Source organism: Pteronotus mesoamericanus, unplaced genomic scaffold (assembly GCF_021234165.1).
Source record: "Pteronotus mesoamericanus isolate MK-2021 breed Mesoamerican mustached bat unplaced genomic scaffold, CSHL_Meso_final contig_269, whole genome shotgun sequence".
In the NCBI taxonomy this organism is placed as follows: domain Eukaryota; kingdom Metazoa; phylum Chordata; class Mammalia; order Chiroptera; family Mormoopidae; genus Pteronotus; species Pteronotus mesoamericanus.
In genome coordinates, this window is record NW_026555114.1 from 1,911,699 (window position 1) to 1,937,607 (window position 25,909).

Consider the following 25,909-nt stretch of genomic DNA (forward strand, 5'->3'; position numbering starts at 1 on the left):
AGAGGGCCTGCCCTGCCCCCATCCCACAATGGTTTAAAAAATGAGAAATAAGAAGGAGCTAAATGAAGAGAAGAGATTACACCTAGGTTCAAAGGGTGCAAGCTACCGCTGCTAGGCCTTGAAGGCACACATTGCGGGCCGGGGTAGGAAGAGAGGGGATGACGTGCCCAGTAGAGAGGACCGGCTCCGTTTTGGATCTTGAGAGCAGGAGGGTCACCTCCTACACTAGAAGATTAGAGAGCTCATACCCAGCTCTCAGTCTAAAGGGAGGCCCAGAAAGGGATAATGACTGGTCCAGGGAAGTTTTGGTGATTTTGCGATGTCATGGAGCTGTTTGGTAGGTGTTTCTGCAACAAACACAGCTTGGTTTTTATTTACTTTTTTTTTTTTTTTGAACAGCCTGAGGGATATGAGAAAGCTCTCTGTAGCTTTTCAACCCTAAAGGCATTTCAAGAACTTAAATGAAACACAACGAGAACTTAATTCTTTCATTCAGCTGTTAGCCCTAACTCAAGGTTCAATGGCAGGTCCGTGTCTGTCCGGCACAGTAACAGGCGTCTCCAGGCCCCTCCTCGAGGCCCCTTGGCGCCTTGGCTTTCCCCGTTCCTTGTGGAGGACTCTGCTCTTCCTCTAATCCATTATGTACCCTAGATCCAAAGATAAAAAGATAGGTTTCCGCGCACACAGACATGCTTGTTCTGGGCTGACTCTATAAACCCGCTCCTTGCATGAATGTCGCAGAAACAAAATATATTGCTTCCTCCTCGTGGGAGGGATTGGCATTTCTTACACAGGGACAGGGTAAAGGAGGCCCTTCTGGCTTTTTTGAACTTCCTTCTCGGCCGGGGAAATGAGTAACACCCTGACTGGCCTCAGTGGAGCACAAGTCGGGGGAGTCCTGGCCCCAAGCTCCGCCTCGGCCTAGGAATTGCTTTTACCCACTGGCGCCAAACTTGGCACACAGTGAAGCCAATGAGTGGAGGGAAATCATTACCAGATTAACACAGTTATTCGGGCTTTTTCACACTAACTGATGAAGTGGCCATTTACAAGGCCTAAGGCCAGTGAGTTCCCTCCACGGCATGCTAGGATTCCCCAGCTCTCTCCTGCAGGCAGCCAGGCTGGGGGTAAGGGCAGAGACAACCCACGCCTGGGCCTCGCACTCCCCCCGCCCCCCTGCAGCTTGCAGACAAGGCCCCAGGTGCCCCGCCCTCCCACTTGGCTCCTAGACTGTTAGCAGGAAGTATGAACTCTGTTTGCTTAATAGAGTGTTAACCCCAGGCCCTAGAACTTGTGTTAACACTTAACACAAGGCTGGGACTTAGGGGAGAGGCCAGGGGACTGGCAGCTAAGGGCGGTTTGGGGGTTGAATGTGGGGCGGGGAGGGAGGAGGAAAGGAAAGGCAGACGGCAGTTGAGTGGTAGCTGGATAAAGTCACTGATGTAAGGAGCCCAGGACTGATTGGCAAGACCAAGGTTTCCTCCGCTCCTGCCTCTGTCACAGGCCCTGTCTGGCCCCTCTCTGGACTTCCGTTTCCTTGCCTTTGAATGAGTAGCTAGAACCAGGTACACACGAAGGGACCAGCAGCTGAAAAATGCTCTGGGGGACAGAACAGGGTTGAGGCATGTCAGCAGCAACCTCCAAGTTCAGTGTGCAGACAGATCTCCGGGAATCTGAAATAAATGCAGTTTCTGATTTATTAAGTCTGGAGTGGGGCCTGAGAGGCTTCCAGGTGTTGGTGCCGCTGGTTGCGGGCCCGCACTTTGAGTAGCAAAGGTGTAGGCAGAACGCAGGACTGGGTTCTATGGACAAGCTCCGCCCCTCACCTAACTGCCCGCACTCACTTCTCCAGCTGTGACAGGGGGACTGGTAATAGCTGCCTTGCAGGGCTGCGGTGAGCATTAAAGGGGGACTGCCTGTGAAGGCACCTTGGGTAGGGCAGTGTGCAGTGTAAGGGATTATCATCATTGTTGAGATTTCCACGCCCCATTGCTCCCCTTGTGTGTTCCAGCGGCTTCTCAACTTTTCCCTGCATCCTCCCTGGTCTCCACGCCCGGGCTGCTGAGTCAGCATGACCAGCCGAGGCTGAACAAAAACTTCGACATGTCAAGGCAGGAAATGACAGTTCCCAGGCACCCCACTCTTTTGGGTGCAGAACAAGCCCTGAACACACCTCGTGTGATAAGTTCAAGTGATAGCACCCTGAGCCGCAACCCCACCCCCCAGCAGGCTGTAAGGCCACGGAGTGAGGCTGGAAGTCAGGGACGTCCCGTAGGACAAGGCGCCTGAGCAGGCTCTAGCTAAGTTTTCAACAAGGTCAGTCACCAGTCCACCTGCGGATCCCACCTCAGGCGGCCATGATAACTTTTCTATAGTGGGTCCTTTTGTTCACGGAGGAGCTTCACAGAATTTCCACAGCTACGAGGCAACAAACTAAGGTGACTGAGCCAAGCCATTTACCCACCCTGAGTCTCAGTATTTTTATCTATGAAATGGAGTCCTGTCTCTGGTACAAATTGCTGCAATCCCACAATCAAAGTGAAATAATTATGTGAAAATATGCAGGGATTCTGGGAACTCCTCCATGAGAGACTTCCTGCCCCAGTGGGGCTGACTCACGGGCCCTCCATGTGGAACGTCCCTGCCTTGGTGTTTGCGTTCAGACCACGTTCCCAACGAGAGTATCCTCCATTCCCTCAAACCTCCATGCCGGATGGAACCGTCCCCAACCACACCAGCTCCAGTGGGGTCCCCCATTGTCCCAATAGTGTCATTTCTCATCGAGCTCCTCTCAGGCCCAAGGCCAAGTCTTTGCTGAACAGTTTCATTGTAGAGGCCTGGCAAGTGGAGATCCTGTCATACAATAGACCACATGTCAGAATAACAGGCCAGGCGTGGATCTTCAGTCCAAGGCCCCTGCGGCTGAAAATCTGGTTCAAGTTTGCCCCTTAGAGTGAGAGCTGATGGGTTTTGATGGCAGAGATTGGTGGGCGGCTGACCACACACTGCACATGGGCGTGTCTATTGCCCAAGCCAGGAGCACCATGTCAAAGCCCACACAGTTGACTCCCGAAATAACAAAGCCAAAAATGGTCATGGTGTCAAACCAGTCAATCCCAAGGCCGGCAGGCACATGGTGGGTTCCCCCTTTTCTTCCCCCACAATTACTGCTGGGGGCTTAGAGGAGCGAATAGCATTAAGAGTCACTTTGTCCACCCACCGCACCTGGCCTTTGAAACTCCTGAGGCTAACAGGGGCCTCCAGGCACCTCAGCCAGCTCAGGAAGCAGAGAGGTCTCGTGTGAGGAAATGCAGAGCCTCGCGGAGGATCAAAAATAACCCAAAAGGACAAGCCCTGCACGTCTGTGTGTATATTGGATTTCACATCTGAAATCCAGTCATGATAAATCTGATGGTTTTGAAACATCTTATTTAATTAATAAAAACAGGACTTCTTAGCCCCACGATTCAGACTTCAAAGTCCTCCTTTGTTGAGAGCCTCAAGTTTGGCTGACTTGCGGAGCACTGAAATCTCTTTTAAGACAAACATAGAATTTTAGTTGGGCTGTTCCCCCCAGCCCCTTGCAGCCCAACAGCAAGAACCACTTCAAAATTCTGGAATAGGAAGACTGGGCTGAAAATCCCCTTCCTGGTACTGTAGCTATATTTTCAAAATCAAAATTCAGCATGTATTTTAATGGGGGAAAATATAAGCTTTAGAGCCATGTGAACGTAGAATCAGAATCCTGAGTATACCCTTGATATTGTCACCTCGAGCAAAAGTTTTACTTCTCTCTGACTCAGTTTCTTGATCTGTAAAATGGGAATGCTAGCACCAGCTTCATAGACGTGTTGGGATGATTTCAGTGAGGTAATGCGTACAAAGCGGCCGTGCCTGGCATAAAATAGACACTCAGCAACAGTTAGTTCTCTTGCCTTTCCTGATAGCCGACCTAATCACAGAAGTAGTTATTTGGAATTGGAACTGTCCTAGAAAACCCAGCTTGTGTGCTTACTCCTCTTAAGAGATACTGTTCCATGAAGTTTTTCCATTCAAGGAGTTGTTACTTTTCCGAGGATACAGCTTGTCTTGTGTATCCTGAGCCTTGTGGTAGGAATCCTATAACAGTGCTGTGTAACTTCTCTCTCCGTCCTCAGGAGCAGGCAGGGCATCCTGAAGGGGGTATTTTCATTGCAGTCTAGCTGCAAAATGGTTGTTCCCTTCCCACTTGGAGGGGCAGAAATATTGATTGTGCTGGGTTTAAAGCAGAGGAGGGAAGGGTCCCTAAGATCCTGCCTGGAAAATGCCATTGTCACATCCTGAGGCCAGGTCTGAGTGTGGAGCTGGTGGGAATTCTCCCAGTGGGACTACAACAATGAATGATCTCGTGGGCTCCCAGGCAGAAGTCAGGGGCCCTGCTCAGTAATCTAATGATGTGTCAGAGACTCAGACCTTCCTTGGCAGTCATGAAAGGGTGTCCCCTAGGAAACTGTGTCCTGTTTAACCAAAGGATAGTGGAGGTAGGGGGACGGGGAGGAGAGGGAAGGGCAAGGCAGGGACAAAGGTAACAGGCAAAGGGAATTGATTTAAAAGTCGACTCCTTCCAGAGCTGCTCTTTGGCCCCTTCTGATCCGATGTATGAAATTTGTAGAGAGATGGAATTGTTTGTGACATTTTTCACGCAAGTTGGTGCACATTCCTGATATGATTAAAAGGAAATATGTCAGATGTACACAGGGATGAGTCAACATTGCGTGCAGCCAGCCACGGCCACTGGGAGAAGAGTCAAACGTGGGCCGTGGAGCTGCGGGCTCAGCGGCCCCCCGCGGAGTCAAGTGCAGGGCTTGAAGGGAGGCAGCTCCACACCGTCAGGACACCTCAAATGCTCCTCGCTGGCCCCCCCACCCAGGTCCCAGCATGAGTGTGTTTGTCACAGCGCATTTTCTCTCTCTCTCAGCCTTTTCTTAATGTTTGTTTGTCTGTTTGATGGTGATTACAGCAGTTTCAGGAAACAGAAAGTAGAATAAACAGAAGAGTCCCATATAACCCACCTACCCAGAGGCCACCATGGTTAATAACATTTTGTCATGAGTCGTTTAAAATGTTTATGTGTTTCCTTCACATTGTTTGGTGATACTAACTGTACCGTTTCGTTTTGCTTTAAAAAAAAAAAAATTTAACATTATCTGCAAAAATTTCCTGTTATAAACATCATTTTTTGTGACGACCTAATATTCCACTGCCAGAATGAAGTATAATTGACTTAATATTTACCCTGTCATAAGACTATGTTAAAGTGGCGGTGAGCCTCTCTGTGCGTGCAGATTTGCTGGCATCTTCGATTATTTATTTCAGATTTCTGAAAGTGGCTGGCATTCCCAGGTCAGCAGCGGGCATATTTTTTTAAAGGCTCTTAACACATACTGTGAAATCACTCTTTAGATAGTTCATACCGGTAATATTCCCGTCAACAGCAGCCTATCTCATGCCATCCTTACCTGTGTTGAGTTTATTCATTAAAGAATTTAGGGAGCTGAAATGTTGGGGCTCAGAGGATATAAGGGACCTGACCTCAGGGGGCGAAGGGGCACTTCTCCTGCTCCTCTGTGCCGCTGCAGGCATCCTCCCAGAGCCGGGGATACACACCCGCTTAGATGTTGTGATGCCCCATCAATGGCCCTTGCTATGTAATGACAAAGAACCTCTCCGCTCTAATGATGGAGCTGATGTGACTGCTGCCCACACAGTGTTGCCCCTCCAGCTGCTCGGCATCTGGCCTGGACGTGGCCCCAGTCACTTTCTTCACTCTCTAATCCTTTCCCAGAATCCCTCAGCCCCTAGGAAGAGCTGCCCCCAGAGCCCTAGGGCAGTCCGCTGGGCTTGAGTGGCCCTGTGCGCTTCACAAAGCAGCCTTTCATGTACCATCTGACCAGAGGCTCACAATGGCGCTAGAAAGCAAATGTTTGTTTCCCGCCTTGCAGGTGCAGTGTTTTCCTATGGCTGCTGTAACAAATTACCACAAACGTGGTGACTTCACACAACAGAAATTTATTCTCTCCTATTTCTGGAGGCCAGAATTTCAAAATTAGGTGTCAGCAGGGTCAAGCTCCCTCCAAAGTTTCTAGAGGAGAAATCTTCTTTGCCTCTTCCAGCCCCTGGGAGCTCCTGGAGTTCCACGGCTCGTCACAGCATAAGTCCAGCCTGTGCCTCTGTCCTCACATGGCCCCTCCCCTCCTTTCCCTTATAAGGATGCCAGATGTTGGATTTAGAACTCACCCTAAATCTAGGATGCTCTCATCTTGAGATCCTTAATTACACCTGCGAAGACCCTATTCGCAAATAAGGTCACATGATGAGGTGGATGTATCTTTTGGGGAGACACCATTTAACCCACTACTGTAGGTCAGGAAACCAGGATCCACAGAGGCTAACTGGCTTTGCCAAGGCCATACAGTGAAACAGTAGCAGAAGATGGCATTTGAACCCAGGTCTTCTACCTACCATATGCCTTTAAGTAAGAAAGCACACACACACACAGGGTCTGGCATAAGCAATGCCCCTTTTTTATTACAAATCTCTTATTACAAACTCCTAAGCATGTAATTCTGTAATATAACAATATCACACTCAAGCACACCATATGACATTTTAGGTGAAATGTTCAAATTAAACGATAAATTGTTACACCCATATTATTACCCTACCAACCACACTCAATATTTGTATATTTATATATTTATTTATTTATATATACATACATATATTTAGACTCTTGTGGTATGACTGCTTGACTGTCATCTGGTTCATGGGAAATGAAATTTGGTACATTTACCCTAGGATACACATCAAACATGATTTCATCATTGCCTGTTGGTGTATTACATTGAAACTGTTAGCCCCAGTGTAATTGAACCCCTTCAGTGAGAGTCACTTATTTATTCTCCATATGCTAAGTGGGGAAATTAAGACCCAGAGTAGCCAGAAAAGTTAATGGGAGAATTCCAGTTATAACCTAGATGTCTTGATTTATAATCCACAGTCTCACATTTAAAATATAATTATGAAAGTTGTCAAAATGACTACTCTTCGTTAAATTGCAAAGAAATTCTTGGTGTCTCAATTACTGCTGAACTCCTCCTCCCTGGCTCAGGACCCTATGATATGTTGTCCACACGTGGCTGTCTGTTCATGGACCTCTGATGACCAGTGAATAATCCCTTTCCACTAGTGGCCCTGAGGGCCCTTGAGAACAGATGTGCATGACATCTCCACATCTGGAATAGCAGCATCTCCTGGTTTGCCTACATTAGCATTTTCTTCTTTGTTGCTCTCTCTCCTTTCTCTTGCTTCTGAACTAGAGTAGTCGATCCTTTAAAAATGACCTAACCCCAAAATCCAAACCCCAGAGCCAAATGGGTGAATAGAGGACAAACATGGTACATTGTCACAAGTGAGGCCAGCACTGGGCAATCTCAGTCATCACAGATTGCCGGGGTCCAGGCCCCTTTACTCTGCACCATGCCCGTGCATGTGGGATTACGGTTATCTTGAGAATCACCCTAAAGAACTGAGACTCCTAATATATATTGTCGATATGTATTAACCTCCCATAGTGAACCACTTTCTGTTAATCATGACATAGTACAATTGACGTTGTGAAATATATACCTATGGCCACACCCAGTAACCAAGTAAACCTAAAGTCCTCAGCCTGTGCTTATATGAACCAAGTTGTGTTGTACAGGAAGGAGGTGCTCCGTTGGTTAGTCAACTACAAGTTTTGCTCTTGCTGCCTGGCCTCCCTGGTGGCTGGAAATTTGATCAACAGGCTCTCATCAAGTCCAAACCCTGAGCTGAACCTAATTGATGCAAAACGGAGGCTGTGCCACAGTCTCCTAAATAGCTCGGGAGTGATTAGACACTATCAGCTCAGAGGAGCATCCCATCTCCCCCATGCCACCGCCAGCCTCTGGGCTGCCTCGCCCCTCGGCAATGGAGTACAAAAGGCAGAGCACGTGTTCCCCTGGCAGCACCGGGAGCTGCCAGCTGACCAGCTGTCACAGCGTGCCTTCAATGGATTTGTGAAACCCAGTAACCTGACCCATTTCTCCTCTGGGGAGCAAGTGTAACGCAGGGTGCCAAGCTGTGGAGCGGGATTCAGGAAGCTCACCTGTACGAGGCTGGCTGGCTGTACCATCCAAGGTGGAGTGCCTAGCTTCTTCCAATTCCCAGAATCACAAACCTAAACTAAGGGCTCAGAAGGCAGTAGAATGATAATGTGGCACTGTTTTCTGCTCACATATAATCTCTTTCCTTTCTCTTATTTGATTTTAGCTCCCTTTTCTGCCTGTTTCCATCTCATTCCTCCCAATCCTGGCACGAGATGTTTTGGCTCTAGAACCACACCCAATGGGTTTTGACTCTAAAACGACTGTCAAATGTCTCAGATGGTCATAATCAGTCAATAAACAAACGTGTTCAAAGCAAACACCATGTACAAAATCCTGTGCTTATTACAGACTTAGAGATTACGGGGGAATCCAGCACTCAGGAAGTTTAGAATCCAGCCTTCTAAACTAGGTTGGCGAGCAGATCATGAGAATAATGTAAAGCAGTGTGGTAATAACACCACGGGACGGCTCCATTTAACCTGGGACCCAAAGGTGGACTTCAGAGGCATCCATGAACACCCCGAAGTTGCTTACGTGATTTCATGGGTGCAAACATACACTTTGGGAGTGAGTTCACAGTGTCGTCAGCTTTACCCCAGAAGGTAAAGAACCCTTTGTACAATGAGACTTTATGAAGGAGCACTCATTTTAACTTGGATGATCACTCAAGACAGATGCTTGAAGGCAAGGATTCCCAGCAGGCCTCAGGGAAGAACCAGAGACCTTAAGTTACCTTACCTCTCTCAGCCTCAGTAAAATGTAAATCTGGGAAATGGCAATAATTGCATCTTCCCAGAATTCGTGAGGGACCATGAGCTTTTTTTTTTCCCCCCTGGCTCCCTTTGTACCCCCATACCTCAGTGCAGTGCTCGGCTCATATCACAGTGGACACTAATCGATATTTGATGAATGTGCAAGCTAACTGAAGTAACAAACGTGAGAGGGCTTTGTAAAAAGCAGAGTGTTGCTTCAGCAGAAGATCTTTGTTGCTAAGTACGTGTATTTTGCGCTTTGCAAACAGCCTGCATTAAGTGTCTTCTCCCCTTGAAACTGGCCCTTTCCCCCTGTAATGGGACTCAAAGGGCCAGCCCCTCTGACGGAATGTCTCTGGGCTGGCCAGAGGAGTGATGGCTGTGCCGACAACATTGACAAGATATGCAGTTGCCTCAGAGCCCAGAGGTGACCTCACTGTCCGAGGGCTTGGCCTCTTCACCCCGCCGCTGCTGACACACACGCACCTGCAGCCCTTCTCTCACTCCGGGGTTGGGAGGCTCCCCGACTCTGCTGTCCTCGTTTGCACTGGGAGGCATGGAAGGCAAGTCAAGGAAGGGGCAGTGCAGAGCCTCTGCTGGGGCTCCTGGCCCAATAAGCAGGTCCGCTCATTGTAGTGTCTCTGTGACTTCGCGGGACGGTAGGAACAATCGAGTGCTCCTTCGCGGAACTTTTTATGTCTCCAAACTCCTACCCACAACTTCCTATCAGTGCCCATGCTAGGAGAGAACAGACCTTCTGACAGTGTGTTTCTCCTACGTGCCATTCGGCAGACAGAATGACTCATCAGCGTTGCCACACTCCTCCAAGGAACTTGGGCTGGCAGGAAGTGGGGAAGAGTTTTAAGAGGCCTTCACTGAAGGTGACTAGAGTTCTCAAAACAAGTTAAGAAAGACGGAGGTGATTTCTCCATCTAACAGTTCCCCACTGTAGATGCAGCTGAGGCGAGCAGGGCCGACAGAGTAAGGCCCAGGCTAAGGATTGGGAGCCTGTGTTCCAAATCTTCCACTTAAATGCTCTGAGCATGCCACTTACTCCCTCTGAACTTCAAGAATTGGACTGGTACTTGTATTACCTCTCAGGATCATTGTAATAGTGAAAATTTATGATGGTGCTTCAAGTGGCATAAAGTTATACCTATCTATTATTATTCACGTATACATGAGCTCACCCATGACGCGCGGAGCGCTCACCATGTGCAAGGTACTTTTGCATTTTACCTAATACAGTCCTCACTACAGCCCTACAGGGTTGTACTGTTCTTCCATGTTTGCAGATGAAGAATCGGAGGCTCAGAAAGGGCATGCCCAGAGCCATGCAGCTAATATGTGTTAGAGCCCATATTTAAGTCCAGGTCTATTTCCATTCTCCATGAGCTCATGATTCCTTTCTCCTGTGTACCACTGTTCTGTCTCTTAAAACTACTGCAGATTTGCCCTGGCCGGGCAACTCAGTCAGCTAGAATGTCATCCCGTCCACCAATAGCGTGCAGTTTCAGTCCTTGGTCAGGGCATGTGTGGGAGGCAACTGATCGATGTTTCCCCCTCATGTTGATGTCTCTCTCTCTCTCTCTCTCAAATCAGTAAACATATCCTTGGTTAAGGATTAAAAAAAAAATTATTTCAGGCCCCCTGGCCTTTTCTGTCTGTCATGGACCAGGCCCCGCCCTCTCACCTGAACCCTTCTTGCTATAAATAACATCTTGCTGGATTTTTTTGTTTGCTTACTGATTTGGCTTCTGATGTTCCTGCTGGCCCTGCTATCAGCTTACCTGCCCTGACCTCTGAGCACAGTGTGTACCAGCACTGACTGAGCACCTCCCTAGAAGCAGGCGCCCTGCTCTTGGGAAGTGAGGCAAAGAAAGGCTATTCCCTTCCCTTCCCCAGGCTCTGGGACATCCGTGTCCATAAGAAAGCTGCCGCCTCAGCCTTGACTGTACTGGGAGGAGGAACGCCCACATTTTATTGTAAGTCCCCTCTTCTGGAAACCACTAAGCACAGATTTGCCAGGCAGACCATTCAGAGAAACAATGATGCTATAGATCTTGATCTTGTCAGCTGAGAACAGGGCAGCAGCAGAGAGCAGAGGCTCCCAGCAGGAACCTTGCTTAATCTCTTCCCTCCTTTGAGACAAGACAAAGCGCCATTAGTTCCACTTCAGAGATGGAAAAAGGAGACAGAGGGACTTACTTGCCTAACGTCCCTTAGTGAGTGGGTCATAGAATCAAAACCTTATGTCATCAATCCCTATGTGTCACTGGGGACTGGGCACCTCTGGGTTGTTGCTAATGCCGGCCGAGTGTTAGCTCGGGGCTTGGGCGGCCAGCGTGTGACCGCACAGGGCAGGCCCTGGGAGTGCTGCCACTCAGGGCCCGGCCCCACTGCCCAGCGCTGCATCCCCAGACCTGCATCCTACTGGCCCTACTTGATGGAGAGAGACGGTGACATGGGGCAACTCCCCACTTCGGTGTCCCACCCAAGAAGCTGATCCTTGCAACCCATTCTCAAGGTGGGCCTCTCGTCGGGGAGATGCGTTCACAGATGCTGCCAGTTCTCCCAGCACCAGGAATCTACCCTACAATTAGGCAAGAGATAAATCAAAGCCCAACTTGGCTGATGACATTCAGGAGCCAGTAGTGACCCTTGCCACACATATAAATCCCAGCGGGCTGGCCAAGGGCCTTTGTCTGGTCAGGAGAGCTCAGGATTATCTGGCCCTCTTTGCTGATGTATGGAGTCCCTGGCTGTCGGAGTGTTTACTAACGGTTATCACCTCAATGCTCGGGCCATTATCAGAGGCAGGGCCGCCTGCCGGGGCTGGGGCTCGCACCCTCTCTATTACCACCTGTCATTGGCAGAGAGTGTGTGCTGACGCTGCCCAGTCCTAACTGCCGAGGGAAGATAGTTTCTGACGGCTGATCAAAGAGGAGAAGCAAGGCCTGATAAAGAGTGTGTGTTGCGTGTACTTTTAACTTGGGGAAACATTGGCATTTGCATTTTTTCCCCATCTTCCTGGTGCTGGCAGGAACCAAGCCCAATAAACGCAGTGGATTCGGTTACCTAATCGCTGGGGAAATGGTATGTGCTTAAAGCAACAGAGCATGACTGTAATCTGCTTCCAAGAAAGAGTAGATGAAATAAGCTTTCACAGAAGACTTGCTGTATAATAAAGTCGAATAATTTAAGTTGAGACTTTGAAGTGATCTTGCGTGTAAAATCGAATCTTGGCATTCGGCAGAGCACCGTGTACGTTTTGGAATTTGGGAGCAGCTTCAGATTAAGGGAAGATCTTTGCTGAAGATGCTGTCGCCCAAGCCTTGCTGGCATCCACCGAGCAGTGGCCCTGTTGTGCCCAGGTCCTGGGGCGGCTGGGAGGCGACAGCCATGGAGCAGAATGAGCTCTACACTAAGCGTCAGGGATCTGAGTTGTTTTTTTTTTTTCCATGACCATTTACATTCAGTATTATTTTGTAGTTTGTAGTTTCAGGTGTGCAGCATAGTGATTAGACAATCATATACTTTATAAAGTGCTCCCCCTGATATTTCACCACATGTAGTTATTACATAGCTACTATAGTTGTAATAGCAGAGATCTGAGTTCTTGAACCAACTTGGCCACAAACGTGCTGTTGGATTTTGGGCCATAAATTCTCTGAAGTTTAAATGTAAAATGAAGAGGTGTGGTATAGGTTATAAGATACATTGTTTTAAAAGTTGTTTGGTTTTTTTTTTAAGTTTCAGTTCTGTAATTTCTGTTTTAAATGAATTTTAAGGGAAGCCCTATTGTATCAGAGAAAAGGAGAGGTGTTTTGATTGAACTTGGGAAAGAGCTTCCTTGCCCTTGACCTAGTTCCTGAGGCAGTGCCTGAAGACATAAGAGGGACTCTGCAGCTGCTCAGAAAACGGTTGAAAACCACTCTCCCAGCAGCGTGGAGGCCATTTCCTAGAGGCCCACACTCTCTGAGGCAGCGGCGGAGCTGCCTCTGTCTGCCGTTCAGGTGCTTGTTCTGTAGTCTCTCCTTCACCCACCCTGAAGGAGAGCTAGGATGTCCCCTGGATGGGGCAGGGAGTTGGCAGTGGGGAAGACAAACAGAACGGCCTCTGACAGCATACACTCAGTGTCTGGTGTCCCCTGTGTGGCTGCAGGTACCTTTGACCGGAGCGTGACACTGCTGGAGGTGTGCGGGAGCTGGCCCGAGGGCTTTGGGCTGCGGCACATGTCCTCCATGGAGCACACGGAGGAGGGCCTGCGGGAGCGGCTCGCCGACGCCATGGCTGAGTCGCCCAGCCGGGACGTCGTGGGATCCGGAACAGGTAATGGCAGCCTCACACTTCTGGCCTCACTGGGTCGCGACTGGCACTTCCTCGGCAGGAGAGGGTGTTTGTTTGTTTTAGTCGTTCGTTTCTTTAGTTAGCACTCTGATTGCCATCCATCGTGGAAGTGCCTAGTGATGGGAAACCCTGAGTAAAGGGCAGTTCCCAGTGCAACTGGCCCCTCCTAGATGGAATAATGCATTCAAAAATGTTGTAATAAACACAATTGCATTCTGTAAGTGGCTCCCAGAAGGATACCTTCTCCAGGGGAAGGGACAGCCTTGGAGTCTAAGGTTTTCAGCAGCCCTTATTAAGCAGCACACCTGCTTCTGTCGTGCTGGAGGTTTTATAGATTAGCAGGTACCCATGGGGCCTGCCACTGGGGAGGGAATGAGCATGGGGCAGGCAGGGATGGTTTGAACCTGCCAGGCAGCTTCCTCTTATGCTGCCTTTGGTCCTTGTCTTGCCTCTGAGAAGGCCCAGCAATGGGGCCTGGGGTGGCTTCTCTCATCCACAGAGCAGTCAGAAGACATACTTAGATGACAGGTGAGCCCGGCCTCAGCGAGCAGGTGCACACGTGCATGTGCACACACATGCATGCATACACAGAGTGTGCACTTAGGAAAGACCTCCGTCTCTACCCAGTTAAGATTCCGCCTGCACAGCCTGCTCTCTTTTCTCCTAAGCTCCTCTTCATTCTGGATACCTGCGCCGTTGGCGACTGCTCTAGCCGGGCTTTCATGCCTGAGGGAGACCACCCCACGGCCACGGCCTCCTTCCCCACTCCCTGAGGTCGGCGGGAGCTCTGGACGGGGCCCAGCAGGTCCTGGCTGCAGGCCCTCCCGCTCTTACTTGCGTTTTCTGTGAACTGTGCCATTCCTGCTCCACAGGCCTTCCTGGAAAGTGGATCCCAGAGCCAGAGAGGAGGGGCTTGCAGCCCTGGGGCAGGGATCAAGACCAGCTAGACAGAGAGTTAAAGCACTTTGGGCTGGGCTGGGAACGCCTGACGTTATCGCTTCCTGGCGGATCCTCCGGGTTTTTGGATGCTGGGCTTCAGCGGTTAAGCTTTCCCCTCTCTTCTTCCCCATCCCTATTAGTCCCTGTGTTCTTCCAGGAGGAGGATAGAACGTTGTACGTGTCTCTATCCCCGCAGTGCCCACTGCTTGCCTGCCCATAGTGCCTGTGTGATAATTGGCAAATGAACAGAATGGATGCAAGACAGGGAGAGAAGCGGTGTAGCCTGAGGTATAGAAGCACCTTCTCAGGCCCCCGGAGACAGCCCCTCCCGCACTCCTTCTACCCTGGAAGAGAAAGGAGCTGCCAGAGCCATGTCCACTCCCTCATGCATGCACAGCACACACACGTGCACACACACGTGCACACATACGTGCACACCATCGCTCTCCCCCCATCAAAAAGCTCTTCAGCTTGTGGATAGTAGGTCATCATGCCAGGGTTCTCCCTGGATGCCCAGATGAGGAACAGCTCTGCTATGTACTGAGGCTTTAACCCCATTTTCCTTGGAAGCCGGCTGAAGGGAGGAAAACTTTCCCATTTCTGAACCTAGCTGAGAGCACAGACTTTCCCCCGCATCCCCTGCCCAGCCCCAGTTCCCATAAACCAGGGCCTGGCACCCCTGGACTCACTCCCCAGGAGCCGCCCTCCCAGGAGCTGGAGCGGCGATGGGTCAGCTGTCCCCTGAAGCCGCGTGGGGCACCTCCAGCAAGCAGACCTGAAGGTGCCTCCAGTCAGGGTCGGGGACTTCAGCCTGGCACAGACAGACAGTAACCTGAGCGAAACTGGCAGCAATTCATCTGCCAGACAGCTGAGGGATTCAGGAGAGACTTTGTGGCCTTAAGCAGGTTCATGAAATTAAAAAAATGAGAGAGGAAATTAAAACGGCATGACCCATGGGTCAAAAAATAGGAGACGCCCTTTCTGAGCAGAGGGATTTCATTTTCCTACCCCCACTGTCACCGAGAGGGATTCATCTGGTCTTCTTTGACCTTAGTAAATGTGTGTTTTATTTTTTTAAAAAACTCTGCCTCGATGTTAAAGGCTGGCGAGGAAAGCCAATATTATGGAAGTTAACCTGTTTTCCTCTGCCACGGTTGGGAGTCCCTTTGCACATTTTAGAACTGCAGATAAAGCGTCAGCCTGGCGGTGCAGCCCGGGGCCTTGCAAGGGCAGCTGAGCACACCCCTGCCAGAAGCAGCCTGCTGTCCAGAGATAGCTGGGGAAATACAGTGCGACATGGGAGAGAATTTCCAGCAAGTCACCCTTGGCCCGAGGCAGCCTCTCAGCCTCTCTCTTCCCCCAACCCGGCTTCTCCAGGTGTCTCCTAGGATAGTATGACATTCAGCGTTTGCCCGGTAAGGGACTCTAGGGCACCAGAGATGATCAGCTGCTGCGATCCTTCCAGGACGCACTTGGTTTAGTATAGCCCCCGGGACTCCTGGCCTCTTATCGGGGTATGAAGGGAGCATGCTCTCATGACCCCTGACACTGAAGCCCAGTACGTAGCACATGCCTTACTCTCCTACGGGTTTAGCTCGTGACGTGCTGGTGAATGTTTAACACCCAGCTCTCCAAGGGGAAAGCAGGAAAACCCTGATTTGTAGCATTTGGGGATTTCCATCATATAAAAAGTCTTACTATGGCCAGTTTCAAGCTACCAACATGATGTCAATCGTCAAGCAGAATTCCTGAGAATGTGACATCAGCGTACCGGCCTTTTAATTACTCCAGCACCTCACTGGTAAGCTGGACCGTAGTGCAAATCAGCTTTCTCCCCAAGTACAGCAAAACCTTTTCAGGCCTTACTATTCAGAGTGGCCTGTGACCCAGCAGCACCCAGCTGCTGATTACAAAGGCAGAATCTCAGACCCCACATAGCCCTGCTGAATCAGCACCCACTTTTAACCAAGATCTCAATGCGCATTCAAGTTTGAGAAGGTCTGTTTTAAAACATGGTTAACCTCTGAGGCAGGTGTTAGTTCTGGCCTCCCGGCCGGCTGCTGACCAGTTGCCTAATTAGATCACATGTGCGATTTGCCAGTCCAGCTCTGAACTGGCTGGGTTGCGTTCTTGCTAATAACATCACACCCCAGCTCCTGTTTACACTTCCATTGTCCCCATTCAGCAAATCTCCAAACCGAGGTCAGTCTCCCTCTGTTCTTACACATAGGCTGTTGAAGAAAAATCACCAATTGTTCAGATTGGTGCCTCTGCAGACGTATGGTCTGGACTCTCCCCTGAGCCGTCCAGTCCTGCGTTTTCCCCTGCCCCCTTCCCCAGTTCTCTGTCTGCACTCATCTTTTGTGGCAGAAACGAGCGCCTTGAACCGTGTTCTGGCACCGGGTGGGCCTGCAGTGACTACAGAAGGAATGAGTTCTGTGTTCGGCCCAGAGGGTAGCAGTTTTGTGACGGCCCCTGCTTACTGCTGTGGCTTGTAACCTATTTTCATTCTCTTAGAGATTCCCCAGATCTCTGGTCCTCTCAGAGTTTGTATTTTATCTTTGATATTTTTTCCGTACTGTTGCCGATTATTTAGTATGACTTCGTATGTCGCTTATTTAGTGTGGTACGCAGGCTCAGTCCATCATCTTGAAATCAGTCTCTTTCCTTCTCCATGGACTCTATTTTGAGCTTCCCATTCTCAGGTCTCTCACCGCGCCGCCCGGTCTCTCACTCTCAGAAAATGGTGGCCGTCATTTGAGAAACCTCTTGACTTCTGCGCTCAGCCCCTCGATGTCCCTGCGACCACCTTGCCTCCCCTCCTGCCTCTGCCCCGAGACCGCCCCACCGCCACAGCCGCTCACTGCTTCACCCCCCCCCCCCCCGCACTGTCCACGGAGCCGCCCCGCCCTGTCATCTCCACGGGCCTGTCTCACCGCGCTCTCCCGGTTTACTCCTGCCTCCGGCCACCTCCCGGTGTCTGTCCCGGCTTGCCCTGCCCTGTGGGCCCTGAATGTGTTTCCCCAGGCTCTCCTGTGGCCCTCCCTCTTCTCCCTCAGTCAGTACAGGGCAACCTCCTCTGCTACTGTGGCCTCAAATACCATCTCTAAACTGGTAACATCCATATAATGTCCAAGCTGGCTTTCTCTCCTGGTCTCCAGAACCATCTCAGCAGTCACCTACTGTCATCTCCACATATTCACAGGCTGCTCTCCTCTCCCTGGCCCCACCCTTCTCCCAGGGTCACCCCGTCCTTCGCGTACAAAGCCCTTCATGACCGCCGCCACTCTCCCTGCAGGCGGCCTCCCTCTCTCTCGCTGCTCTGCCAGCTCCGGCCCAGCCGGGCTCCCCAAGGGTCCGGCGCATGCGCGCTGCCTGCCTGGCGTCTGCACACACTCCCCCTGCGTGGAATGCCGTCTCCCACGGCCCCTCCTCCCTCTACCACCCCCTTCAAAATAACTTGACTAATTCCTGCTTAGCAGACATTCCTTTCAAAATTGCCTTTTCTAGAAAAATAGAATTTTTAAAATAAGCAAAGCATTTACCTTTTCCAATTGTTTTGTGTCTAGGAAAAGATATAACCTAACACCAAAAAAGAATTTAACGAACACCTGGGTACATATTAAGTGCATTTTCTCTGTAGACTTTAACTCTTTCCGTCCCTATTCAGCTGAGCCTTGTCTTTGTTGCTGGCTTTCACATCCAATAGCAAACGCCCCAAGCCTGACTCAGGGGTCCAAAGTGTTCTTGACACTCGCTCTCTGTGGCAGGCCGCCTCCTTTTGCTGCTGCTGACTCCGAGGCGCTCTTTAAGTTCAGTTCTCAAGGTCAAGAGAGACTGTTTCTGCCCCATGGCTATGGCTTCCTGCAGCTCTGGGGACTCCGTTTCATTCTCCTTTACCATCAGAGCAGTAAAGGAGGAAGAGGCTTCATCTTTTCTGTCCAGAAGCAGTTACTCGTGAGGATCACCCTGTGGGCTCAATCTCTGCCTCTTACCTTCTGTCAGAAATACATTTATTTCCTTACCCAGATCTTAAAACTCTCACAAAACAATATTGTGAGCAATGCGTTCTAGTACTTTCTATTTTATTTTATTTTATTATTATTTTTTTTAATGTGACCATGACCCACTAACTTGATTTCACAATACATTGATGAATTGCTGTCTACAGTTTGGAAACCAGTACTGCAGTTTGTTCTGCTAAATCCTCTGAGTTTTCCTACATGTGTATTCATTACTCAGCAGAAAAGGCTGTAAGATTATGTACATCTTACATCTGAAGCTCTTCCAATTTTTCTGTCGGAAACTTCTTTTACCTATTGAAAGGGCTATGAATTTTTTCCTTCTTAAGAGTAAAAGCACCTTTTGAACATTGTACACAGTTTTTAAGTAGTCAAGATGTCACTAAGTTAACAAATATTGAGTGTGCGCATGTGCCCTGATAGCATCTTCCGCTTCGGGACTGTAGGCACGAAGCTCTCGAGGTTAGCTCTCGTTGTGGGGGAGCTGACCAGACGTGTATCCACACATACAAATAACCCAGTGCACGGACCCTCTATCCTGCCTCTTGCCCTAGCTCTTCCCCTGGGCCTTGGAACTCCTGCTTGCCCCGTGCTGAGGGCTGGGGACATTTTCATGCTGAGGCTCCATTTCCAGTAGGGGTTATATTAGCCCCCTCCCATGTCAAGGTGCCACATGACCAGGTGACAACAGTCACTGGCATCAGCACAGTGAATGCATTCTCTTACCTTTTAGACATCCCTATGCTCAGGCAAACACTATCATCTAAGCCACTCGCCAGTGACTTAGGTCCTTTTCTCTGCTTTACCTAATTGGGCCCTGGAATTTTCCTTCTTCTTCTGCGGTGCCTTTACAACATGCTTTCAGCGTCTTCTCTCGACGAGCTCCTCAGTGGGCACCCGCATCCTGTCTGTGGCTGCGGCAGGCAGGCGGCCGTCTGCGGGCACCTCTGATGCCCACCGCCCTGGGGTGGACAGATGAGGAAGACGTAAGACAGAGCTCCTACCCGCAAAGAGATTAAAGTCCTGGAGGAGGCAGCAGTGCTAAGCTGTGGGTGGGCTCCTCCCCGGCTGCCCACTCGGGCCCCCTTAACTGCGCTGGTCTGAGCAGAAATCCGATTGGTCCCCTGCCCACAGCCCAGGCTCTTTCCAGGATTTGAAGACAAAAGTACAAAGTCCCCAGCAACAGGTGCCACGGTGGCTGAGGCTGGCGAGAACAGAACAAGTCCCACAGCCCCCAGAGCACCCAGACACAGAGCCCAGTGCCACCCGCAGGCCACAGCACCCCAGCTCAGGGTGGGAGGGAGCAGCTGCTCCTGGGGGTGCTGGGTGGCTGCTGCAGGGGTGGCGTTGTTGCTGTTGCTATTTGCTGCTCCGTTCGGTGTCAGATTGCCTGTTCCTGTCTGCTCTCCACTGGTCGGAAAGGCCAAATCTGAGAGTCCTTGCAGCTCCCGGCACCCCGCCGCTGCCCCCGGGAAGAACGCTTTGCCTTATTTTTCTTTGTGGTGATGTTTGGAAGTCCTCCTTAGGACAGGGGGGAAGCCAGTGACCTTGGGCAGGTTCCTTTTCCTTTCTAGGTTCAATTTCTTTAACACCAGGGGACAGGGAAACCAGTAAATGTAGTAAATGTTTACCCACTATACCTATCATGTCCTGGCTAGTGCCCCACTGTAGTGAGCACGTTGTGTCATCTCACTTACTCCTCTCAACTCTGCAGCAATGGCCACCTCCCCCCAAGTGGCTTCTATGCTTTGGGCTCTACGCTAGCCACACAAAGGTCCTCTAATCATAACATCACTGCCAAGTAGATACTCCTGTCTCCAATTTACAAAGAAGAAAAGATGAAAGATTGGAAGTAAGATCTTAGCTGCAAGATACGGGATTTACATGAGGTATCTAGGAAGAGTTTCCAGCTCTTAAGATCCCGCTGGTCCCACCTAGGCAGAAGGGCGCAGTCATTTCTCCCACCCTGTATTCAGCATAGGAGGGGTCCCCAGAAGAGGAAGGGGCTCTCACTCTCAGGGCCTGCTCTCACTGCCGTCCCACTTCCCCGCTGACAAAGCGCCCAGGCCCACATGTGACTGCCCAGGCTCCTTGCCGTGATATTTCAGGCCATCTAGATAGGATATTCAGGCCTGGATATCCTACGGGCCATCCTCACCTTCCTTTCGGACCTAGTCTCCCACTCTCCCTCCCACAATAACCCTTACTCATATTTCACCACCACCCTCTTCGTGCGAACATACTCACCTGTCAAAAGGGTCCCGTCATCCCCAGCACAACATGCCTAGCTCACCTGGCCTTGTTAAAGTACCTGTGCCCTCCCCTCTGCTCAATCACCTTTTTCGACCAAGCTCCAATCTCAGCTCCTCCGTGAAGCTTTCTCTGACCATGCAGCCAAATGCCCCCTCTCCTCTGAGCTTCTGTACCACATACTCTCTGGACACTTGGCCCTAGGCAAATAGCATATTGCCTTTTCCATTAAGTAGCAATGGCTGATTCCCTTCTACATGGGGAAGGCTCAGCCCTGGCGGTCCCTCGGCGCCCCCCGCAGCCACACCACCCATGCTGTGTGCCTTACCTACCCCAATTCCAGTTCCTCAGGCCAAGTCTGGTTCATCTTTGTTACCTCTAACCACCAGCCTTCCCTTTGCCCAGCAGCCAGCACTGGGGTGAGAGCCAAGCTGAGCCCCAGTTAATGTTTGTTGAATGACTGGATGGGGTTTTGTGGCTCCTGAGAGGTAAATGAAAGCCTGGCAGAGCAATGGGAAAAATTACTGTGTTTAAAAGACATACTTGTTGCTTTCTGGCCAATTCTCAAATCTGATTCAAGGTAGTTTCTCCTCTCTCATCTCTCTCCCCCCGCCACCCAGCTTCTCCTCTGCACATTTCATAGTTGCCCAAAGTCTACCCTGAACATTTTAACCAAAGCATGCTGGTTTCTATCAACAAGAAGGAAGTGCCAGTGTGACTCCACTGGTGAACCTTCGAAGTCCCCCTTCCAGGCGTCACCCCAACCCAGAAGCAGGGATGCCTGTGGGAAATGTGTACGCCTGGACAAAAGGGTGGGGAAGGGCATTGGGACCCCCAGATAAGGGCCCTCTTCTGGAGCCATTAGCATAGGTAAATGGTTAACAAAAGGGAGGATTTCTCTCTGTTCTCCCTCCTCTGCCAGAGAATTCACCTTTAACCATTGACCTTTCTGTGAGGTGTGAGATCTGAACAAAGTTGAACACAGTCATGGATGGTTAAATACCCATCATTCATTTCTGCCCCGCCTCTGCCCCCTACCTCCTCAGATGGTGGTATAAGGCATGCGGACCACCCCCTGGATTTGATGGCCGGTAACAGAGGAAAGGCGCACATACACACAGAAACTGAAAGTTGAAAACAGCCCTCTGACCCTTTAGGAATCCAGAGCCTCAGCTTTAAAGCAAGAGAGAACACTCTACCAAGAGGCCAACCCATGCCGATCTGGTCCGGGTTAACCGACGGAGGCGTTTCCCACCCACACACCGGAATCAGCTGGCCAGCCTCTGACATTTGGTGATTTCTCCCGGCTCACTTTCTTGGCATCTCCCCTGCCCCCAGGGACCTGTAGGCCCACTGCGTGCGACTTTCATAAATGTACTGGCAGAGTCCCCCAACACCAGACTTCACAGACCTCCCCCGATTCCGTCCCCCACATATGTTTTATTCAGTGTAGCTGGATAGCTTGTGCTTTCACCCCTCCTTGTGCTTAATTGAGTTTGGGGAGAACCGACATCCAGTTGCTTCATTCGTTTAGGATGACATTTTCCATCCCGGGCCCCCCGTGCTCATTTTACAGGCATGTTCCCATCATCTCCAGGCTCCGGTTGGCCAGGACCGGCGTCACATGTCCGCTTTGATGTGTGTGGCTGGTGCAAGCCTTAGGGGTCGTGGGGGAAGCTAAACCTACCAGCGTCTCTGCCTCCATCTGGGCATGGGCTGGGTTTTGGGGAGGCTTGGAGAGTTTTTGGTTTCATACTTTATTCATCCCCTGAGCCACTAAGAGCTGAATATGAGCATACAGTTCATGCGTTTGAGCACGTCTTCATGATCCTTGTCTAAGCAGCCCAGCCACACTGCCAAGCAGCTTTGAACTTCAGGCCTGGTTTCTACATCCAAGAGGAGGAAGAAAACCTGAGGGGCTACCCAAGGTCCTTGGCTCTGCCTTCACATCCTTCGCTCTGGCAGCCCTGTGTGGGAGGCGGACTATAGGCGCTCAAGAGGCAGGCGTGGGGTGGGGATAGATGGAGGAATGATACCAGTTTAACCCAGTGAGAAATATGTAACATGCTCGGGGTGCTGGGCCAGGGAACAGATCATGAACACCCCCTGCAAAGCTGTCAGTGGTCAAACCAGATTTTGATGTCTACTCCCTTTGATCTTGGCCTGCTGCTCTCTTAAAGGTCCATGTTGTGATCCTCTTTAAAGAAATATTTTATTTTCAATACAGACACAGCCCTTGATGTAGCAGTAAAAACCATCCCTCCTGAGAGACACATGGCTGTGAAGTGTGTTGGTATGTAACTTCCTGTCTTTGCCAAAGTTCAAGGCTTTGTCCCACTGCTCTTTTTGTCCCTCAAGAGGCACTGGAGTCAGAGCAAGGTGAGCTCTGACGGGAGACACCTCCTGGCAATGGAACTGGCCGGTTTAGGATGGGAGTACTCGCTGTTCTTCACCCAACAAGAGTTTCTTTGAGAACCTCACTCCCTGCCCCCCACCTTTAAGATGGAAGTCAAATTTTCGGATTCTGCTGTGCAGAGCAGAGAGGTCACTAGGCTCTAATGCATTTACCATTGACTGCCCCTCTTGTAGTGCGTCTATTAGTGAGTAATTTGATTTGTACCTATTCATTTGCAGTCCCTGCAGGAGCCTGGAGCTGGCCCCTAGTATAATTGGTGCTGTCTCTATTTTTACATCATTAGATTAGCCCCGACTCCTGGCCACTTGTTGTCTGCGCTTGTCTGTCCATTTATACAACCTAATGTAACACAAAATTCATTACTGATCACATTACTTTCAACTCTGAAGCCAGCCTTGTGATAAACATTTGGTTAACCCCTTCCTACCCACAGGAGGGCTGACAAAACAAATGCACTTCCACTCGACAGGCAAATCAATATCTTAATACACCAAAGTGGAATTGCATTTCTAGATTTGTTATTCCTCCTGGAGGAGCAAATGGCTGGCTCTTCGGAGCTGGTTGAATTGAATAATGAATAGAGCCCCGGCACCAGCAGCCAGTCTGCAAACAGAGCACAAAGGCACCCCCGGCATCCGCCCAGCTTTTTCATCTGGACAGGCGGCACTGCGGCAATTAATTGAGGCCTGGGATTCTCTGCCCGCCACGGAGTGTGGGTTCGAGGGGGCAGGCTGGGGCCCGACCGGGACAGCAGAGACCTCGGCCCCAGGGCCATTCTCTCAGACTCGGCCTGGGACGACCGGACTGAGAACTGAGTTAGTTTCCTTAAAACCTCCTTCACTGATACGAAGGCACCAGATACATGGGCCTGGCACTGATGCCACCAAGAAATTAAATTAAATCCATGACTAAGCTAAAGTTGACCATTTGGAACCAAATCACAAAATGATTCCTGTTTAGAGCCAGGTCAGCAAAGTTGGTTGACACCAACTTCTGTGTGCACGTCTGCCCCTGGGTGGGCATTCTTTGTCACACAAACGCCATGTGCTCCTAGCCCTGTGGGGAGAGGCTGGTGAGCAGCACGGGAGACTCTGGCACGGGAGCTGGCCACAATTCTTAAAGGGACACAGCTCTATTTAACCTAGAAGATTCTCCCCCACCTCCACCCTGGTTATCCCCTCCCCAGCCCCCGTTTGTCTCTGGGTAGCATCCACACCCACTGTAAGTCATTAACTCGCAGGACAGTTTGTTTCTAAAGGAAAAATACCCTGACTTATTAAGAAACTCTCATAAAGCCTGTACTACAATAATTAGAAAAATAGGCGTAGAGGAAGTAGAATGGAACCCATTACCACGAGAGTCATAAATCCCGAAGTATAAAAACAAGCCGTAAACAAGATACTCAGTTGGGAATGGAAGCTGGAAAAAGCTGCCCGTCTCAGGGATATTCTGGAAGCTGAGAAGAGGCACAAGTCTCCCTCTCCCTCCCCCCAGGACTACACCCGGACCCCGCTGCCCCTTAACTGGTTCAGAGCCCCCCGCAGGCCAGAAATGACGGGTAACCCTGTGGACATGGGCTCCTAGGGGCCCCCTGAAAGGGCTGATGCTGCTCTCGGCCTTCTCCTCCACTCCTCCAGCATTGCTGATGCTTCCCCTCCTGGGTTCACGGGGAGGGAGGGGGGCTGCAAGGCGAGATGGCAGAGGTGGGGGGTGTTGTTCACGCCGCTCTGACTGTGGGAAGCGCCATTCTGCACTAGGGGGCTCTAGAGCTGGACCAGAGGCTCCAGAATTGTAACTAAGTGCTTCCTACTGTGAGGGACAAGAAAGAGGGGGTCTTGGCAGGGTGCTACAAGATACCTCCCCTCTAGGCAGTGGATGGGGACACTGGCGTGTCACTGAGGAGAGCCTGGGTGCAGCAGCTGTCTCCGCAAGGCTGCTCACCTCCCCCGCCCAATCCACAGGGCACGGAAGTGCTCAGTCACGAGCTGCTGTTAGGGCCTCAGCTGTTAATCCTCTCAGGTGGGTAAGTGGGGCAGTGGGGGAGGGGCTCTGTGGGTCCCACACTGGGCCCCGGCCCCATCAGCTCTAGAAAACAGATCAGAGTCTGGGTGGTTGCCTTGGCAGAGTAGGACAGACCAGTGACAGGGAGGAGAGTGTGTCGGCTGGTGGAAGGAGACTTTGATTTCTTAACCTTGATGGAAAGTGGGGAAAGCCACATCTTACCAAACTCTTCCGCTGCATCATAGAGAATTTAATTACGTTTGGACATTTGAATGAGAACCAGATGTGGCTCTGGCCCGTCGGGCCGGCCGCGTCTCTCCTGTGGTCTGCAGGCCCCTGTGCCGGTTCAGAGCCCTGGAGGGCAGCTCGGGAAGGCCCGCCTGGGAGCTGGGCGTGGTCGTCCAAGCCTCGAGGCTGGACTTTCGGAAACGGGGAGGTCAAGGCTGGCTGCCAGACACCTGGTTCCACGGGAGAGTTTCCAAGCCCTGTCTCTTCATAGCCATGCTGAGTGGGCATGTTTGTGGGGCCCTCACTGGCGCCCGGCCCCGTCCCACATGCAGACACACACACAAAGAAGCGAAGTCGTAGCACTTGGCCAGGCATTTTCTATCACCAAAGGCAGGCCACCATGCTTCCCAGCCCTGGGTCTGCCTTAGGTGGTGGCTGCTGAGCCTCCGCGCCCAGCGTGGTGCCTGGGACCTGGAGCCAGAAGGGCAGGGGGCCCTCCTGCGAGAGGGGCTCTTCTCGCTCAGGCCTTATGCCTGCAGATACAGCAGATACACCAGAGACGAGGGCAGAGCGGACTTTCCAACCGGGGCACCACTGCAGTCGCAGTGGTCTTTGCACGTGTCCCTTGTGCGCTCTGCTTCTTAAAGCCCCTTCTCATCCTCTGCCCTGGAGAGCCTCACACACCCAGTGAGGCAGCCAGGGCGGCCCCTCCCCTCCTGGTGACAGATGATGAAGCAGATGTGAACCGAAGTGACCGGCCCAGGGCATTCAGCACACCCG

At 50.9% G+C, this 25,909-nt stretch overlaps 1 protein-coding gene across 1 annotated transcript in view; it reads left to right on the forward strand.

The window, feature by feature from the left end:
* The window catches only part of BCAS3 (BCAS3 microtubule associated cell migration factor), a 475,802-nt gene that overhangs the window by 440,650 nt on the left and 9,243 nt on the right, over positions 1 to 25,909 (forward strand). Inside the window, exons 24-25 of the mRNA XM_054574853.1 lie at positions 13,088 to 13,255; positions 22,712 to 22,777. Coding sequence (XP_054430828.1) covers positions 13,088 to 13,255; positions 22,712 to 22,777 — 234 coding nt within the window. The remainder of the gene's footprint in view (positions 1 to 13,087; positions 13,256 to 22,711; positions 22,778 to 25,909) is intronic.